This window comes from Hydra vulgaris, chromosome 03 (genome assembly GCF_038396675.1).
Source record: "Hydra vulgaris chromosome 03, alternate assembly HydraT2T_AEP".
Taxonomy (NCBI): Eukaryota; Metazoa; Cnidaria; class Hydrozoa; order Anthoathecata; family Hydridae; genus Hydra; species Hydra vulgaris.
Window position 1 is genome coordinate 15,452,414 of NC_088922.1, and position 21,360 is coordinate 15,473,773.

Below are 21,360 nucleotides of genomic sequence, written 5' to 3' on the forward strand. Positions count from 1 at the left end.
TAAGTATTTAATAATAAAATATCATATAATTGGTTGCTTTTAAACGCACAGTAAAAAATGAAAACTATAATAAACATAATAGTTTTATATATTCAATTAAATTGTATCTTATAAATATCTTTCTGTTTATAAATTGTATATATTTCTGCAAATCTTAAAAATTTTTTCAAAACTTTAAAAAGGGCAACTTTAATTTAATGATAAGAAAATTTAAAAAAAAAAAGAAAATAATGTTTTAGCATGGTTTTTTTAAAAGTAATTGCAATTGCTATCATTTTAACTAAAATTTCCCATGCTTTTGTAAACGCATGTAAAAACCATGCTAAAACAAATTACTTTTTAAGTTGCGTAAAAGTAACCCTCTTGAAGAAAGTATTAGCATTGTTTCTTTTAAAGTTGTTGAAAATGAGTTTTAAATTTTAGTAGTTATTGTCTTTTTATAATAAATATGTTTTTTTTATAATAAGTAAAGAACTATCAATCGCATAATTATTAGGAAAAAAAATCACTAAAGTTAAATGTTCGTTTTTAAAGATTTTAAGATATATATATATATATATATATATATATATATATATATATATATATATATATATATATATATATACATATATAATATATATATATATATATAAATATAAATAAAATTTTGCATAATAGTCGAAAGGTTTCTTCCGTAAAAGTTTCGAAAAGTTTCTTCTGTTTCTTCCTGTAGTTTTAAAGAGAACGCTAATAAACCAGATCAGAAAAACTTGAATAAAGTTTTTTCTTAAAATAATTGATTATTTGCTCAGACCAAATCCTCAGTTGATGTAATGGCACATCCTTGTAGCAGCAGGCTATAAGATAGTCGAAGTAGCAGCACTCCACGCTTGTTTTAAAAAAACACTATTTAATAAAAAAAACTTCCTTGTCATAAGGATATATATATGTATAAAATCGAATAAATAACAAATTTGCATAGTATTAGAGAGCTATAGAAATTTATTATTAAGCCATAGAAAGTCTGAACCTCAGTCAAAATCAGATAAAATAAATAAAATTAGACCTTCATATCTAATTACTGATTTATATACATGAAATTCTGACTCCTTGAAAATTGTTTAGTCTCTAAAATTTAGATCTAAAATCACAATAGAATTAACTGCAGCAGTAAACCAAACCTAAACAGGAACCAATATTTTTACTTAATTTTATGTAAGTAAATGCATTTATTTTGTGAAATGGAATTGTGCAGAAATATTCTGGAATGTTAAAAATTGAAATTGTCTTTTAAGTTACACAAATTATATAAAAAAAGAATTATTAAAGCTTCCATTGTTGCATTTGCAACAAAGCTGTTAGCTGTTATTACATATTTTAGTGTTGTTTAACAAATTAGACTATTTTATATTATTTATTATATTTGTTATATAAAAACACTAAAAGCTAATTATATGAAACCTGCTTTGCAGATGGTGTCATACCAGTCTGTACCACTATGATAGCTCTGTTAATACCTTCCTCTTGCATACGAGTACAATATCTATCCAAATAAACAAAATATATATACAACACATTTTTGAAATTTCTGTTTTTGTAATTTTGCAGAGCACTGCAAAAAATTTCAGAAAATTATTTGAAATGTTTACTGCTATATATAGCATAATATATATTATGCAATAAAATTAATTTAGAATTTTATTTTTGTCAAAAAAGTTTAAATAATATAAAACATTCTGACAGATTTTTGAATGATTGTAACTTTAAAACAACAAATTATTTGATGTAATTTGAAACATGTTAATAAAAATTCATGTCATTAAATCTTTTAATTCATTCAAGCATGGCTTTCTATAAGATTCTATACATCACTCAATAAGGATGTCTGACCAAAGATGTCTGACCAAAGGCTTGTAATACTCTGTTTACTCTTTATCTTTTAACTTTAGAGGAAAGTTTACATCAACACATTTTTAACAAATTATTCAAGTTCAATTGGTTTATAAAAAACTTTAGGACATAAAATTTGAAATAGTTGCTTGTATATTATATAACATAAATCAAATTGATTAGAAGATGCCATTAAAATGTTTTGTTACTCTTTACAATTTAAATTATCACTCAACAAAACATTAATTTATAAACACTCAAAGAGCCCATAAGAAAGAACTACCCTAAAAAAGTGACAATGATAGTTTTATCATTTAAGAATAAATGCTATTTTGAAGGTCCAGAATTTATATTAGGAGCTCGACCTGTTACCAATTTTTTCTATGAATTTTAATTTACACTATATCATCAATTTGTTGAAATTAACGGTACACTGTCAATAATTGTTGATTTACCCAATTACTATTGGGTAAATCACTAATTTTTTGGAACATTTAAAAAAGTTAAAAGAAACCATAGTGGACAACATCAGGTACATATTTATTATATGACCATGTGCGTCTTATCTATACAACACAAAATCAACAACATTAAAACATCATATACGGTATGATACTATTTATTTCTTTTTTTGCGTAATATTTCGGCTCATATAGTGAGAGCCATTATCAAACTGATAAAACCGGTTTTATCAGTTTGATAATGGCTCTCACTATATGAGCCGAAATATTATGCAAAAAAAGAAATAAATAGTATGATACCGTATATGATGTTTTAATGCTTATATATATATATATATATATATATATATATATATATATATATATATATATATATATATATATATATATATATATATATATATATATATATATATATGTATATATATATATATATATATATATATATATATATATATATATATATATATAATATAATTGTTTTTAAGAAGGTGAGGCCATTGTAACTGAAACTATTGTTAATCTTAAAGATATAGATTGCAATACACCAACAGCTTTTAGAAAAATAAATTTAAAAAATGAAAATGTCAACTATAGCTAAAAAGAATTCAGAAGCAATAGTAGCTTATCTTTATATATATATTATCTTATTATAGCTTATAAGATATCTTTACACGATATAGATATCTATATACGATTTGAACAAATATCTTCTAAAATTAGCATGCGGCATCATGTATCCCAATTATGAATGGTGCATTTTTTGAAACATAACAAACGAGAAGAATGCATTATTAGAAAACTCATTGTTTGAAAAATTCAAGAGTTGATTTTAAGTTTTTAGTCAAGATGTTAATTTAAGTTGTTTTAACTAAACTGTACAACAATTGAAAGGATTGGTTTCTTTAATTGGAATACTTTGATTGGTGTAGATTCTCTGAACTTTTGCAAAAAATATAAAATAAAAAAAAAGATTATAATGATAGACATAAAGATAAGAGAGCAGGCTGAAGTAGTTGTGAGTTACCACCTGATTTTAAAATCAGGAAATCTGATACTGTTCATTATACATGGTATTTATATTTAATTTTTAAATTTATAGCAGTCTGGAATCTTGGTAAGTTTATTCCATACCAACAATTTCTATACTTATTTCTTACTTAAATATTTTTTAGCACAGGTCATATTTAAAAAATATATAGCACAGATCACCCAGGTCATATGTAAAAAATCCGGAAATTTGTTTGGGTAAAATATCTGGAAAAAATCCGGAAAATATTTTCTCTTATATTCCTCCTAGTGCAGTCGGTTGATGCTTTTTTACGTAACAATATTTCACTGCCGGACACCAACAAATCCTTTTGCACAACTTAAGTTTATATATTCCTGTATGTAAAACAATCGAGACACAAACCGTTAAGCGAATAAAATTGGTTAAATTGGTCTTTAAAGATAAGAAAGATTTGTGTCTTGTTGACGCCATTATATTACGTCACGGTCGTAGTAATAACCAAATTCGGACGAATAACGGACGAATAAATAAAAACATGGCACGTTGTTAATGATTGAACTTTGCAATGACATCGCAAACGGTGGACACTTTTTATTAACAACTATAAATAATTTTTTAAAGAGTGAAAAAAGAAAAAGAAAAATCAATAAATCAGGAGATATTTTGCTTTAGTTTTTCAAAAATATAATCAATTATAAAGAAAAAACGAAATATCTAAAAAGAAGAAAAAAAACGAACTATTTGAAAGGATATAAAATAAACTACAAAAGTAACGAAAATAATAATAAACAAAAAAAAGTTTAAAAATGAATGAAAAAGGAAAGAAAACATTCGAAAATTTGGGAAAACTCGGCATAACAAGATTTTATATTGTTTTTACTTTTTTCATATTTCGTTAGTTATTCATTTCATATTATGATTTATTTTAAGGTAGTTTTATTTAGCTATGCAATGATGTTTTCCGTTATGTAATGATATTTTCTTTTCTTTAGTTTTTAGTATATGTAGTGCATATAGCTTTACTTATTATTTGTTGCTAATCATTAAAATCATTTGCTAGTTATTTACTCCATCATGTTAGTTTTATAAAGTGTTTCTTTTTTTCTTTCTATGTTTTATGAATTATTTATTGTTACTAGTTTGCTTGATTACATTATTATGCTTTGTACTTTTTTAGCGGTAGCTTTGTTTGTAATGTTTATCCCTTTTTTTGGTTTTTGTTTTTCACAGTGTTTTTCTGTTTTTGTTTTTTTTGTTTATTGTGTTATTGTGTTATTGTACAATATATTATGGTTTTCATATTTTAACAATTATGATTAACATATTTACTAAATCTATATAATTTTTTTAGTAGTAGTCGTTTTTATGTCATCGTTAATTGTTACGTTTTGTCAATTTTTTACTGTTTGTAACTGTAGCTATGTATGTATAAATGATTATTGTATAAAACGTAATATTGATTTATTTTATTTATTGTAATTACTGTATTACTATTATTATTATTATTACTATTAATAATATAATTATTAATATTACCAAGATTATTTGTATATATGTAAATTATTTTTTTAAGGTATTTACTTGTATGCTCTGTATGTTGTATTACTCTGTATGCTTATTTCGTGATGCGCTTTTCATTTCTTTCAGTTTTAATAACAATCATGTCTACCAGTAAAAGAAGAAAAATAGAGCTTGTTGATGTAACACAATTTCCTGAGGTACTTGTTCCTGTGCGTGATATCAATTGGGAATTGTGCATTTTGTGTCAGCGTGTTTCACCGGAACCTCTTATAATTCCCAAAGAGGCAGGTTATAAAACTCTAAGTGAAAACTTGATCGAGTTCGATAATCATGAAGCTTTGCCACCAACTATTCGCTTGGATAAAATAAGTGATGGAAAGGAGTTATTGCACGCATTAATTGTTAATAAGGCAAAGTACCACAAGCTTTGCCGAAACAAGTACGACTCTCAGAAACTGCAGAGAATCATTGAGAGAAACCAAAATGTGCAAGATGATTCTGAAAACGCCCAGAGCTCTGCTAGGTGCATGCGATCCTCATGTAAAGCAGTTGACATAAAAAGTTGTTGTTTGTTTTGTGATGGTGAATCTGTGACAGGCAACCCCTTAGTACAGGCAAGCACAAAAGAAATTGGCCCAAAAGTGTATGCTCTAGCCATTGAAATGCAGGACACAAATCTGCTTAACAAAATAGCAAACCAAGATTTCATAGCACTCGAAGTCAAATATCATAAAGACTGTTACAGGGGATTTCTCAACAGAGCCCGCAGTCATGAGCGCTCCTTTAGCAATGATGAACACAATCTCTATCGATTGACTTATGGCTCTGTCATTGCGGAATTGGTTAGTTACATGGAAGAGATGTTTATATATGGTACATCATCCCCTGTTTTTAAGCTGTCTGACATCAATAAACTTTGTGCAGATCGTATGTCGAGTCTCGGAGTTCAGTCTGAGTCTATCAACCGAACTAGACTGAAGGACGATTTAATTTCCTTAGTTCCTGGTTTGAGGGAAGACAAGTGTGGTAAAGAAGTCATCTTAAGCTTTGAGCCAGATGTGGGTAATGCCATACGTGATGCTTGCAACTTCAACGATATGTCGGACGGTATTTGCATTGCTCAGGCAGCTGGTATTCTCCGTAGAGATATGTTTAGAGAGTTTCCCAAATTCAGCGGCTCGCTTATAGGCGACTTTGGATCTCGTGATTGTGTGCCACCTTCCCTTGTAAATTTTGTTAATACTCTTTTAGGAGGCTACAATATCGACAATGGCTCACCTGCTTCCGCACCCGAGCAGGAAGCTGCTTATTCCATTGCACAGTTAATTCGATTTAATAGTGTAAAGCGTAGCAGAGCCAACAGACCTCAACAAATACGTCATCAAGCAAACCAAGAAACTCCATTGGCCGTGTACCTTGGTTTGATGATCCATAACTGCACTCGGAAAAGATCAGTTGTCGACAAATTGAATTCTCTAGGTTTAAGTATTTCATATGACCGAGTTCAAGAAATTGAATCAAGTTTGACTAATGAAAAGTGCAAATTTTATGAGCAAATAGGTCATGTGATACCAAGTTGCCTGTCTGAAGGTGTTTTTACAACAGCTGCGATAGACAATATTGATCACAATCCATCTTCAACTACATCTAACGATTCATTCCACGGCTCTAGCGTCACAATTATTCAGCATCCGGATACTCCCCATTCAAATTCAAAATCCACTTCAGATGGACTCCTTTGGTCTAGGAAAATTAATAGCAAATTGCCGGATACATACACCACTCTCCCTGCAACGAATAATGTTGTTTCCGAACCACTAATGACCACTGTGAATGCATCACCTATTGCTAGTGATCCAATAACCATTGAGCAGTTGACACCTTGGCTAAATTCTGTGCAGGAGTCTGTGTATAACACATCAACAAATAAAACTTCATTCGCTGCTTTCCATGCGGAAAGAAATATGCATCCAGCAACCTTTCCATGTCATAACATACTATTGCCATTGCTAACAGATCACATTCAGTCTCCAGCAACAGTACGCCATTTGATGGATGTAATAATAAAAATAACGAGTGCTGTCAATAACAAACAAGGTGCTGTTATAACTGGTGATCAGCCCGTGTACGCAGTTGCAAAGTATATACAATGGAAGTTTCCGGATGTTTATGGAGAGGATAAAATAGTCATTATGATGGGTGGACTCCATATTGAAATGGCCATTCAAAACATGATTGGAAAGTGGTTGAAGGGCAGTGGTTGGACTGAAATGTTCATAAAAGCAGAGGTTGCTAGCATTGGAAGGAGTGAGTCGCTGCTTAAATTGTCGCACATAAAGAGAACAAGATATGCGCACGAAGTGAGCCTGGCATCTCTTTTCATTCTTCGTGATGAGGCGTATAAGCTAGATTGTAAGGACTTTGTTGAGTCATTGGAAGAGTGGATTTCCAGGAAAAGCAACGAATCTAATCAGTTTCTTTATTGGCAAACCGTTATGGAGTTGGAGAGCCTGCTACTGAGTTTTGTGCGCAGTATTCGCGAATCAAACTTCGAGGAGTACGTGCGAATGCTAAAGCAGATTGCTCCGTGGTTCTTCGCACTTGATCTAACTAATTACTCTCGCTGGTTGCCGGTTTTCATCAAAACCTTGGAAGAGCTACCTGTCCGACACCCTTATGTGTTTGAGGAATTCAAAAAGGGCCACTTCACAAGTAGGAAAACTAACGCGGACTTCTCTGCCATGTCTGATGACCAGCTTCATGAACAGAACAACAAATTGATCAAGAGTGACGGAGGAGCAATCAATGTACTTCATAACGAAACTGCTCTTCTTAAGTGGACGGTGGCTGGCCCAGAAATTTCTCGAATGATTAATGAGTTTGAGAATGAAGTTCGCAGTTCCACTTCTTTGGGTTATCAACACCGTCGCCATCATGAAGACAGAAATAGTTTTCAGACTCGTTATCTTCATCACGTGTCTGAAGTGGTGAAATCTATGCGCGATGATGGGAATCCTTTTGCGGAGCAGTTACTGCAGACAGCAGACAACCATAAGATTATAATGTCCAATTCAGCCGAAAAAACTGTTCAAGAAGCCAAGATCACAGGGCAACAGCAATACAACGAGTACGTAGCTGACCGTCTTGTGTCCAGACAAAAGTCAATTCATGAGCCTTTGAAAAGAAACAAATTTGAATTGTTCCACAGTTTGAAAATTCCAGGTTCCAAACATAAAACTAAAATCGCTGATCTTAAACATGACTCCAACTACTTTTGTAAAATGTATGTAGCAAGTCAAAATCGTGTTAGTGATATAGAGGATTTCTTTTCACACGAAAACAACCGTTATCCGCCGTCAATTTCTGAATTCGGAAGGAAGCGTAAGGCCACCAGCAAATCAGATGTCCTCATTTGTTTGGAACAGTATGGTAGCGAGAAACAACAAGACTTCAACCTTGACTATAAGGTTTCTGCTCTGATTGTTGATGGTGCAGCACTCGTACACATGCTTCACCCGAGATCGTCAAAGACATTCTCTGACTACTGCGAAGATGTGATTGGACCATTCGTGGACAGACTTCTGAGATCCGTGCAGCGCCTTGACATTGTTTTTGATCGGTATGTCCCAAAAAGCTTGAAGTCCGAAACACGGGAAGATCGTGGATCAGGGCAACGCATAAACGTCACAATGGGTACACTTATTCCAAAAAAGTTTGACAAATTCCTATCTGTGGACTTCAATAAGACGCAACTGTTCGGCCTTATTTCCAGATTCGTTTTAACGCAATCCGTAGTTGGAAAAGTTATTGTTTGTACCATTGAAGAAACTGCATGTGCCAGTCAACAAGATTTAGATGTATCGTCCATATCTCCTTGTAGTGCTGAAGAGGCAGATGGCCGTCTTTTGCTCCATGCTAATCATGCACTGAAAAATGGCAACTTAACTATAACTATACGCACTGTGGACTCCGATGTGGTCGTTATAGCTCTCTCTGTGTTTAGCCAGATGATTGGAGTGAAAGAGTTGTGGATTGATTTTGGAGTTGGAAAAGGAAGACGAATGATAGGAGTTCACCATCTACATCAACACATTCCAGATGGTGTATCGTCAAATTTACCATTCTTCCATGCCTTCACCGGATGTGACACAGTATCAACATTCTGTGGGATTGGAAAACGAACGGCATGGAAAGCGTGGATGAACTACCGAGTAGTTGATGCTGCATTTCACAATCTTTCCACGTCAGACTTAAAAAATGATGTCTTAACTGATACGGCAATGAAGGCCATTGAGCGATTTGTAGTATTGATGTACGATCGATCATCAACCGCTGCTGGCGTAAACGAATGCCGCCGTATACTCTACACCATAAAGAATAGAGCAATTGAAAACATTCCGCCGACTGCAGACGCTCTTCTGCAGCACACAAAGAGAGCAGCACTGCAGGCACACTTATGGAAACAATGCTTGTCTGCTGTTACTCCAGGATATTTACCCACTGAATGGGGATGGAAAGATACTGCTGATGAGTGCTATACACCACTTTGGTGCACTCTGCCGGAGATTTCTCGACATTGCCAGGAACTGATTCGTTGTTCGTGCAAAACTGAGTGTAAAAACTGTTCATGTAAACGACATGGTTTACCATGCACTAAGCTGTGTGCATGTAACGGCTATTGTTACAAAGAAACAAATGGTGATTCATATGAAGAACTAGAAGTTGAAGAAGACCCGGAATTCGACCATGTTCTCCAGATCTCCTTCCATGACGAATTGTAATCCAAAAGTGTATTGTAATTATGTAAATACGTAAATGTATGTAAATATGTAAATATGAGTTTCTTGTTACATCATCGAACAAGACGGCGTTTATTTTAAGTGGATGTCACTACTAGTTCTAAAGTTATGACCATTTAAAAACTTTCAAGATGGCCGATGGCAGCCATCTTGAAATTTCAAAACATTGATTTCAGTCAGTTTTATGTAACTTTTCTCTTAGAACAAATCGATGTTTATTTGAAGTGGATATCACTACTAGTTCTACAGTTATGACCATTTAAATACATTCAAAATGGCCGCCATTGGCCATTTTGAATAATTCATCTGTAAAACGATTCCAGATGCATAACAAGTTTGTGTCTCGCTATTTTTTTGTTGCTCATACCGTCCACTATCACTATGCAAAGTTACACGCTGGTGTCCAGTAGTGAAATGTTTTTATGATAGCCAGCTGCACTATCCTAATTTTGATTTTAGCGGAATTGTTTCGAATTTTTTTTTCAAACTTTAATTTTTTTATGAGTGATGAGTGAAAAAGCTTAAAAAACAAATATATTACAAAAACCTATACCTAAACTTGTATGAATACAAAATGTTTTGGATATCCGGAAAAACTGAAATTTGAAAAAAATATCCAGAAAAGTATAACCCCTGATAGAGAGAAAAAAATACTATACCATAGTGTCTACCTTTGAAAAATATGAATAAAAAAATAAATATAATTAACATTAAAAAATTTTAAACAACTTGGTTGCCATTTGCTCGAACCGCTATCTATTAGCAGTTCGGATAATAGTATCTGTCTAAATAATATTTTGTATACCTGCTTGAAACTCGTTGATTATTTACAGTTAGTATAAAAAGTTTAAAAAAACATGTGGAAATAAACTTAATAATATGAGGAATAATGGTTTTACCATGACTCGTATAATACAAGTTATGGTAAGTCTATTCCACACTGACCATTTCTATGCTTATTCTTTATACAGTCGTTTTATTACAATAATTTTTAGTGAGTGGTCGAAAATAATAGCCTTTATAATATTTGTTTTGAGTTAACGATTAATATTTTATTATAAAATTGTAAACTTCTATAAAAAAAAAAAAAAAAAAAAAAACAGGGACAGAATTATTAATCTTTTTTATTTATCAAGTTTTTTTAAATTTTTTTAGACCATCTGCAGCTTATTAGGTCTTGTTAATTACTTTTAAAGAAATAAAAAGTTTGAATGTAAAATGTTTTTTCCTATAAGAAAGAATATTGTCTCTTTAATGTGTGCTAAATGTGCAGACTTAACTAATTACCTAAGCACATTAACACATTAATTACATTATTTACCTAAGCACATTAAGCACATCGGCTTAAGCACATTAATAACTTAAGTATCTCTATTGTGACATGCGCAACAAATTTCTCCTGGTATTTTGATATTTTTAGGAATTTTAATAGACATACTGTTATACTAAATTTTAACACTATTTAATACACAAAAGACAGTATAACTTTATAAAACAGCAAATAAATGCTGTTAAATATAAAATAAACATAAAAAAATAAGCAGCAAAATTAAGGAGATATAATTAAGGAGATATTGCTGTAATGGAAATATTAATTTGCTCAATATATAATATGATTTACTATCTGAAGCTACAGCTTCAATCTCCTCAACTTGACTTAGTTTTCAAAAATAATGTACTCAAAGAGATCAAACCAAAGAGACTGAGTTTGTGTCTGTTTCTATGCTAAACTGTATTTATAATCTACTAATGTTTTGAAGGATCCTAATCTATTTGAAAGATATTTTGTTGAAAGTTAGATGTACCAATACAAAGATACTTGTTTAAACCTAGAATCAGTTGATGTTGTGCTTGATTTACTTTACAAGCACATTTGTTAATTAACAATGATTACTCTAGCTCTACTGAAGATTTGCTTTCTCATAAGAAAGCAAATCTTCAATAGAGCAAAAATATTAAATGCAATTTTTCATTTAGTTTGAAAACAAGATAAACACATACATCAGAAAAGAGGTAGAAAAAATGCTAATGCTAACCCAGCTCCATCAAGTTTGACCTCTTAAGTAGATGTAATTTTATACCTTATGTTTAGCTCAAGTGAGTTAATAGAGAAAGTAAAAAAGATTGATTTTCAATTCCACCGCAATACTGGCATATGAAGACTGTCTTCATTCAAAAGTTTTGCTAAACATGTTAATAACATTATTGTTGTCAATGATAATTCAAAAAAAGTGAACATGAAAAGAGACACTTTGCTACGTGAAAAAGTTTAAGGAAGAAACCTACTAATCTTAGTGGAAAAAATATTTTCTCCTGTAAGAAAAAGCAGAACAAAAATAATATGTAAGAAAAAACAGAACACACACAAATAATATATAGCTCAAACTTCCATAAAACCTTGTAAAGTATTCAAAATAAATTGTAATCACTTTTTTTCAATTTGGTAAGCAAAACTTTAGTGATGAACATTTTTGTAATTCTATTTAAAATATTATAAACATTAAACGTAAAATAAGATTTAAAATATATAAACATTTGTAAACTTTACTAGGAATCAATAAATTTTGAATTTTATATTTGTATGGATTATAAAAGCAACATCGCAATATTTATTAAATAATTTTCAGGCAGTTTAAAATATAAATTTTACTTTTTTTAAAATTTTTAATTTATTAAATTAAAATTTTTAATCTATTAAATAGATGACTGAATATATAAAGTGATTAGAAAACAGTTGAACTCTTGTAATTTAAACTATTATTTGAAAGATCATTTAAATTGAACAAATTTTTCGGTCTCTTCAGTGTTTAATATTTAAAACTGAACTCCTATAATTCGAAAGTTTTTGTAATTTGAACATTTACGAGCCCCCTTGAAGATTCAAATTACATGAGTTCAACAGTACTTACATTTGATTTACCCTCATGGCCCTTAAAGTCAGCAATACTTGGTCTTTTTTTTTTAAATAAGTGTCTTTTAGGAAAAGAAACAAGATAAAGTTCAACAGTGTTTGAGCCTTTTGATTTTAAACATTTGCTTTGAACCCAGAAAGGTTTTTGAATGCGATGGTGGTGAGTGGTAGACTGCTCACCACTAAAGCAAGAATTTCCGAGTTCGATCCCACCACATCCCTGGTAGTAAGCCTTTTGATTTTGAACATTTGCTTTGAACCCAAAAAAAGACACATTAAAATCAATTTGAACATTTAAAAACTAAATCATTTTTAATATTTTGTAGAATAAAAAATTTATTTTAACTTTAAAAGTAATAAAACAATTTAAATCTTTTGAAAAATAAAAAAATAATCACTGCTTAATAGTTTTTATTCCAACTTTTTCTTCTTCAGGAAAAAATACAAACATTTGATCTGAAAAAAATACATTTTATTAATTTTTATTAGTTTCTAAAATTTAGAAAAAAATAAATATAGATTAAAAAAACAAATATAAAATTAATTCATCACACAGAAGAGCAATCAAATTTATAAGAAATAAATAGAATAAATAAACCACTTCATTTTCGTTATATAGCTAAATTGAAGTTATAAGTTTAATAACTATTTATTAATAATTAATTAACTTAGTTTATAATTGTAAATTAGTACTGAAGTGTCTTATTTTAGATGTTTATTTTGTTGTTTGTTTCAGTATTCTTTTCTTATTAGGAAGAATTCCAGAAGAATTAAAATTTTTTTTTCCTCTGTTAAAGTGTCAGCTGTGTTAACTCCTGTTCAAAATAGATGAGAAAATATTCAGACAGTTGTTCCTAATGCAGCAGGAACAATTACTTTTATGGCAGCAGGAACAATAACTACTAATGCAGCAGGAACAATAATTTCTAACACAGCAGTAACAATTACTTCTAATGCAGCAGGAACAATTACTTCTAATGCAGCAGGAACAATAACTTCTACTGTATTAAAAAAAGTTTACAGATGATAAATGGATTAAATAATACTTTAGCAAGAAAATGTTATCAAAAATGCCAATTCTAAAAAATTAAGAGCTTGCCAAAACTCTAATCTTTTTCTGGAAAAAAAATAATCAGCAGACTTCAATTACTATGTCAATTTATAAGTTTTTGATATTTTCTTAATCATGAGGTTGTGCACCACTCTCAGAAGTACAAACAACATACTTGACCATTTGATAACCTTAAACAAAGCAATCTTGTTACTTAAAAGCTACCGACTGGTCAAACAAATCTTACAAGTCACTAATGAAGTAAGGAGAATTTGATGGAAACCAATACAAAAATTCTAATGCTCAAAAAAGTAGGTATTGCTTGCACCATAGCAAAAAACTTTTTTTGCTATGGTGCAAATTTTTTTTTAAACATCTTCGCTTCCAATAAGGCTGCAAGCAACCACTAATTAAAGTTGGAAGTTACTGGAAGAGAAAAGATGAAGATAGAGTAGGTAGAGCAAGATAATGATTGAAGATAAGAGAAGAATGACGATTGAACGATTAAATAACGATTGAACGTTTGAAGATAAGAGAAGATAAGAGAAGGTAGAGCAAGATAACGATTGACAGATGACTTAAAGGATTGCAAATTATATGAATCAGGAAAACAAGATGAAGGAAGCGAATTCCAAAATTAAAATTAAAGTGCAATTTATGCATATCTCTAAGAGAATAACTGGAAGTAATTTGTTAGCTCACCAAGAGAATAACTGGATGTTATTTGTAATTTTGTTAGCGGTAATTGTCAAAAAATATATATTGGAACACATATTTTAAATGAAAATGATTATGGTAATCTAGAAGAAAATAAGAAGAAAGTGAGTAACTAGCAGAAAGATCTAACTTGACTGGAGACACATTGAATTAAAAAAACCATCCATTATAATTAACAGGTTTCTATAGATTGGTTTCTAAAGACGGGCCTTAAATTCTGAGAAACTTAACTCAAAAATTATTTTGATTAATATTAAGATACAAAACATTAAATAAAAAATCAATTTTAAACTGCAATTACAATTTAAAATAAAACACAGTTTTTATGGTTTACTAATATTTTTTTTTATCTTTATATACTTAGCCTTGCATGAAACTTAACTGTCATACTGAAATAGCTATCTCTGGGGGTTATTGAAAAACAATACTTGAGGGTTTAGGCAGGTACTTTCTAGATATAAAGGATTAAAAAATTATAACGGTAAATTAATTCTTTTTTATCACTTTTCAATTTTTACTTCTTGTCTGAAATTTTTATCTGCCCCAAGGCTGAGGGTGCTGCTTATAGTAGTAAAAACTACCTCTCTCAACTCTTTAACTCCAAAATACAAACTTTGGGAAACAAGACCACAGCGTGAAGAAACAAGTTGGATTAAAGTCAACATTTAAAAAAATCAAAGTGTACGAAATATATTAGGACAGTTCAAACCAATCCATTAAAATAAGTTAGTGTGTGTATATGTGTGTATATAATAAATGTCTACACATTTTAATAAATGTGTGCTTAGCCCTGCATGAAACGCCACTGATAAAATAACAGTAAAATACAGTATCTACTAATGAAAGAAATCTAATATGGCAAAAAAAAGAGCCAATTATTAATATTGTGCATCTTATATATTATAAAAAAAGATCTGGATTAAAATCCAAATTTTAAAAATTTAAGTAAAAAAATATATTAGTACTATGACAACCATGCTAATATGTAGTGATATATGTAAAACATAAATACCAAAAAAGAAGACATTATATATGAAGAAACTACAATAATTTTTTTTTATCTTTATCTAAAAACCACATACATGTACATATTTAGACATCACATAAACTATAAGACTAACCTTAGACATCACATAAACTATAAAACTAACTTTTATATGAAAAGTTAAAACCAAATTTCTCAACAAAAAAAACAACCTATGTTTATGCGTGTGTGTGTAAGTATATATATGTATATAGATAAAGTGAAAAAAGACCTGTTGGGTCATCATTATGAGCTACAAGAACTGAAATATCTCCACGTGATGGATGCCCTTCACTAAAAAAACAAGAAGAATTTAAATACAAAACTTATAGCTTTGAACTTAATACGTTCAAATTACTTTCAAATATATATATATATATATATATATATATATATATATATATATATATATATATATATATATATATATATATATATATTTGCTTATATATAATTGATCTTGTATAAGTTAAGTAATATTTGGGTCATTTATTTCTTTTTCTTTTTATTAAAGTAATTTAAAACAGTCTGTAAGACTATTTTTAGAAACAAGTTACTTAATAATATTAAGTAACATATCTCTGTTGTAGGAAAGGTAGCTCTTGCGCAATATTTTTGCTTTGTTAGGATATATACAAATTATTTGGACTTTATTAAGACAACAGTCACTACCACTTTAATTACAACATAACATTTCGCATATACATCTTGTTGAATCAAATAACTTTACAAGTTTATCATGATTTTTTTGTCACAATTCCATTACAATGTCTTTTGCAATGTTTTTTAAGCAGAAGTTTATAAAATACATATTTTTCTGAGACCATTTAAAATACTATATTAAATAGTAGACCATTTAAAATAATATATTAAATAGTAGAGGAAATGGGGCAGGTGAAGCTCCCTATCCGTGGTAAATGAAACTTACCAAGGAGAATGAAAAATTCTAATATAAAACCTTTAAATCATTTGTTGGTTAGGGCAGGAGGAGCTTGTAAACTTTGGATGGTTCATAATAAAAATACTCAGTTCTGATCTGCAAAACAGGTCAAAACCAGAAAGAGCAACAACAACAAAAAAAAACTTTTTATATGTTTGTGTGTGCTGTAAAATTTCACCATTAGATGTATTTAAAACTTTTATGAAGATGTAAAAGTTTTGGTTCTAGATGTGTCATGGCAGAAGTTACACAAGATGATTTGGATGAAATATTAGAAGCAGTTTATAGAACAAGTTTGGTGATAGAACAAGGTATGTATTTTTTATGCTCAAACATTAAAAAAAATCTTCTTATCCTAAAATTAAAAAAAAAACTTTTGGTTGTAAAAAAAACTTAACTTAAAAAAAACACTTTTGGTTGTAAAAAACTGCTCTAACATTGTAATTAATCTAACAGTAATTTAAATAATCTAACAGTAATTTAAATTAGAAAGTGTCATTATGCAAAACTATCCAAACATGGATTTTAAACAAAATTAAATAAATTTTTGTGCATTACTTGTCTACTTATATTGTCTACTACTATGACCCGACTTGAAAAATATAACTGCATAAAATTTTTTTGTTTAAAAATGTCAAACTGGTTAAGAAGTTCTTATATTCGAAATACTAAAAAATTTATTATGCCTTATGAAGACTATGAAATTTTAAATATTAGAACATCATTCAGCTTAAGAATGGAACACACAGAACAATTAATAATACTTAAAACAAAAAAACAAATGTGGGTGGTCATTCACTTGCAACATAATAAATGTGAGTGGCTATTCACTTGCAACATAAGCATTTATACAGAGTTCTCTACCACATCCCTAGTACTTGTACCACACTACCTTTGAATGATTGGCTTAAAAAAATTTGAGAAATAAATTTTATCTTTATACTTTTATATTTTTAAGCTAATCTTTTTAATCAAAACAATAAGAATCAGAAATACAATTTGCAGGTTATTCTAATACAAGTATAAAAAAAAATATTTTAAAATTCACATCCCCATGACTCCAAAGGTTGCCTTTAAAGTTAAGGAGTCTTCTCAATCTTTTGATTTATGCTGACTTTATCTCAAATCTAAACTTTGAAATAGGAACCTTGCTAAACAAGGCTGCTGAACAAAGAAACACATTAAGCCTGGTACTTCCAAAGGCATAGGGTAGATTTAAACCAAATGATTGTGAGCCAAGTGTTCTAGTTCTACCACATTTATAAAGAAAACTCTTGAAATACCTTTCAATATCAATATCTGAATAGCTTGCAATATCTTGCAATAATCTTTTTTTTTAATACCAGGTTTATGTAGTAAATGAATTGTACAGTATCCAATTAATGCACAAAAATAACCTGTACAAAAATTTTTTCATTTATGAGAAACTTACATTTTAAAAAGTAAATAAATTACAATTTAAAAAGTAAATAATTTTTTTTTAAAATATAAAATTTTTATACAACTTTTGTACTCTTTTTTTTTAGAGTCGTTGTTGAAAAAAACATCTTTTATAACAATTTGACAACAATTGAAAGTTTTGATATGCAATTTATTCACGATTTTTATCAGTCCATATAGTTAAGAAACTAATTTGCTATGCACACTATAATAAGTTTTGTTAATTTTTTTTCTTACATTTGTTTGTTTATTACGTTTATTAGTTTTTACATCTTTTTGCTTTTAAAAATGTTTTTGCTATATTTGACATTTTTTCTGAATACTTATATAATAGGAAAATAAGAAAATAAACTGTTATTTATTTGTAAAAAATATTCTTTGATTAATACATTTTGTAATGACGGAATAAGTTAAAAAAAAGAATAACATAGTTTCTTTAATAAATGTATTTACCACATTTGATGCATGTCTGAAATTGTTTCTTATATATTGCCCAATTTCCAATGTTAATACGAATTACTAGAGATAATGAACATTAATATTGCTATGTTTAAAAAAATCTGTTTAAATTTAAAAACATAAAAAAAAGTTTTTAATAGGCTCCTAAAAATTCAGTTAAAAAAATTCAGTAAATTAACAATGACTAGCAAACAAGATTTTGGAGCATCGTTTCATTTTTTTATATTAAAAACTTGTTTAAAGTAAATAGCAATTAGTTTTCTTGCTTTCCTGTCCATTGATAAAAACAGTAAAGTTAAGCAAAGACATTTGAAAAACAAGTTAAATTGTCCGTGTTTCCGGCACAAATTATAAAGTATTTTCTTTATATACTGATTTGAAAAAATTATCGAAAATTTTTTTTATCTTAGTTATATTCTTTTCCTCCTAAAAATGAGAAAACAAAAAGAGTAAAATATTTAGGTATGTTATTATTTTGACAACAATTTTATTTTTTTAATATTCAATTTCTTTTTTTAGCTTATTTTATTTAGATTTTCTATTTAATATAGTCTTCGATTCTTTTCTTCGAATATTGCTGTTTTATTCTTTTGTTCCTTATAGCTTTATCTTGCTGCGATCTCTTAAAACGCTTACTATATAAAAAACGTGGTCAAGTTGTCTTAAAAAATTACTTTTGCGTAGACGAACAAGGCATGCGACCCCGCACACTTCCCGGGAAGACTTGATATATATATTCAGTTATACCTAGAAAATAAAATTAATTGTATTATTTGAGTTTAACTTGATTGTTCGGGTTAACTTGATTGACTATGAATTTTATTCATATGTACCTACAAGTAAACTTTGTTCAAATTTTATTTTGTGTTAAAAATTTTGCTCCATTAACCTAAAAGAATTTATTACCCCTTTTATTTCATTTTGCTAGACATGAAATTCTTTGTAAACCTGTTCAAGCACCGCTGTTAAAATATTAAACTTGTTTTACTAACATATATATATATATATATATATATATATATATATATATATATATATATATATATATATATATATATATATATATAAGCACATATATATTAAACTTGTTTTAATAACATATGTAAGCACATTGCAACCATTTCATAAAAAATCTTAAGATTAATTTGTATTGGCAAACAAATAAATCCTTGATGATCACAGAAAAATTGCTAAAATAATTACTTTTTTTATGGCAATTTTTCTAGAGCAATATTTTCTAGGGCAACATTCTTGCAATATTTAAAACTGTTAGTTTATTGCTTGTTGTTTAATTACTGTTTATTACCATTTTAAAAATATTTATTTATAAATATTTTTTAATTAATCATAAATTAAATTTAATTCAATTTAATTAATTTAATTAAATTTAATTTTAAAAAATTAATTAAAAATATTTAAAATTATAAGTTTTAAATTATAAATTAATTTAATTATAGTCAATTGTTGAATTAAACTAGTTTTGCAATAATTTAGTAGATTATTTCAAAAATAGTTTTTAAACATAATCTACTAAATTATTTGTAACAATTTAGCAAATGTTTAAAAAAGATAATACCCATAAATACAAAAAGAAAATTTTAAAAATTTCATGTTTCATATCCCATTAAGCCTATGCGTAACACATTTTATGCTCATAAAAAGACCTAGAACAATACTGTCTGCAATAAATTTATGCTTATAAAAACACCTAGAACATTAATGTCTGCAATAACTTTATGTTTATAAAAACATTTAAAACATTTATATCTGCAATAAAGTTATGCTTATTAAAACACCTAGAACATTGATACCTGCAATAAAGTTATGCTTGTAAAAACACCTACAACATTAATGTCTGCAATAACTTTATGCTTATAAAAACCCCTAGAGCATTGATATCTGCAATAACTTTATGTTTATAAAAGCACCTAAAACATTAATGTCTGCAATAAATTTATGCTTATAAAAACACCTAGAACAATGATATCTGCAACCCTCAGAATTAGAAATAATAAGGTATGCAATAAATTGCAGACCTCAAACTGTTAGAGGTCAGCATCAGTTTGGCAAAAAAAACTTTGACACAAACGGGTTACCACAAAACATAAAAACAAGGTTGGCGATTTTTTGCTAACCTCAAAACTAAGGTCAGCAGTTAGGTCTTCTAATTCCAAGGGCTGTATCTGCAACAACCTTATGCTTACAAAAATACCTAGAACATTTATGTCTGCAAGAACATTGATGTCTGCAAGAACATTGATGTCTGCAATAACTTATGTTAAATTGCTTTTTTTTATGTTAAACTTATGTTTTATGTTTTATGTTAAAATGCTTATTTTCCTTCCAATATGTTTGCAACTTTAGCTTAAGTCCAATTGTTTTTCCATTCTCTGTTTCTTTAGTTTTTGTTATTTATATATTGATATTGTTTTTGTCAATAAACTTTGCATAGTGATACTTCTAACAACTTGATAAAAATTACATTGTGTAAGAAAAAAAACATTTTTGTTATGGATTCAGAAAGATTCAAAATAAAATAAATTCATAAAGGTTGGAACAATTTATAAAAAATACAGAAATGTAATAATTAAAAAAAAATATAGATATGTAAAGAAAACTTTTTATTTACTTTACATACAGTATTTATATATCTGAACACATGCTACCATTTTTTTTTGTACCACAGTTATCAATATAAAATTTTAGAGAAATAGTTTTTTTAACAAAAATAAAATACTTTAATAAGTTGTTTACTTATCTCTTTAAATCTAAATATTAATACGCTAATTTAATAGTAGTAGTAGTGTCATTTTTAAAGTAGTTTCTAGGCTTTTCTACACCCAAATCAGTATTCCATGCGGCCTTTCAAGCAAGGTCTGCAAGCGGATTAGAGCTGATAAATTTTTATTTTCAAGAGGAATTGATGTTGTTCATTGTTCAATTTTACTATAAAATTTTTTGCTATTGTTTGTTGTTGGTTGTTTGTATTTTTCTAATTTTTATAGTTGTTTCCTTTTCTTCAAATAAAATAAAAATATTATTTGTGGACATGTAAGTGTATTTACATAAATTTGCGTATATTTCAGTATATTTTATATTTCTCTGTATCTATATGTACATTTTCTTTTAGATAAAAAAATAAGGTATAGAAAA

The 21,360-nt window shown here is 28.6% G+C and overlaps 1 protein-coding gene across 1 annotated transcript in view; it reads right to left on the reverse strand.

Moving 5' to 3' along the window:
* LOC100208454 (DNA-directed RNA polymerases I, II, and III subunit RPABC1) overlaps positions 1–21,360 on the reverse strand; it is a 77,172-nt gene that overhangs the window by 37,376 nt on the left and 18,436 nt on the right. The window contains exons 3-5 of the mRNA XM_065792445.1: positions 15,601–15,662; positions 12,975–13,032; positions 1,444–1,525 (exon numbers count right to left, since the gene is read on the reverse strand). Coding sequence (XP_065648517.1) covers positions 1,444–1,525; positions 12,975–13,032; positions 15,601–15,662 — 202 coding nt within the window. The remainder of the gene's footprint in view (positions 1–1,443; positions 1,526–12,974; positions 13,033–15,600; positions 15,663–21,360) is intronic.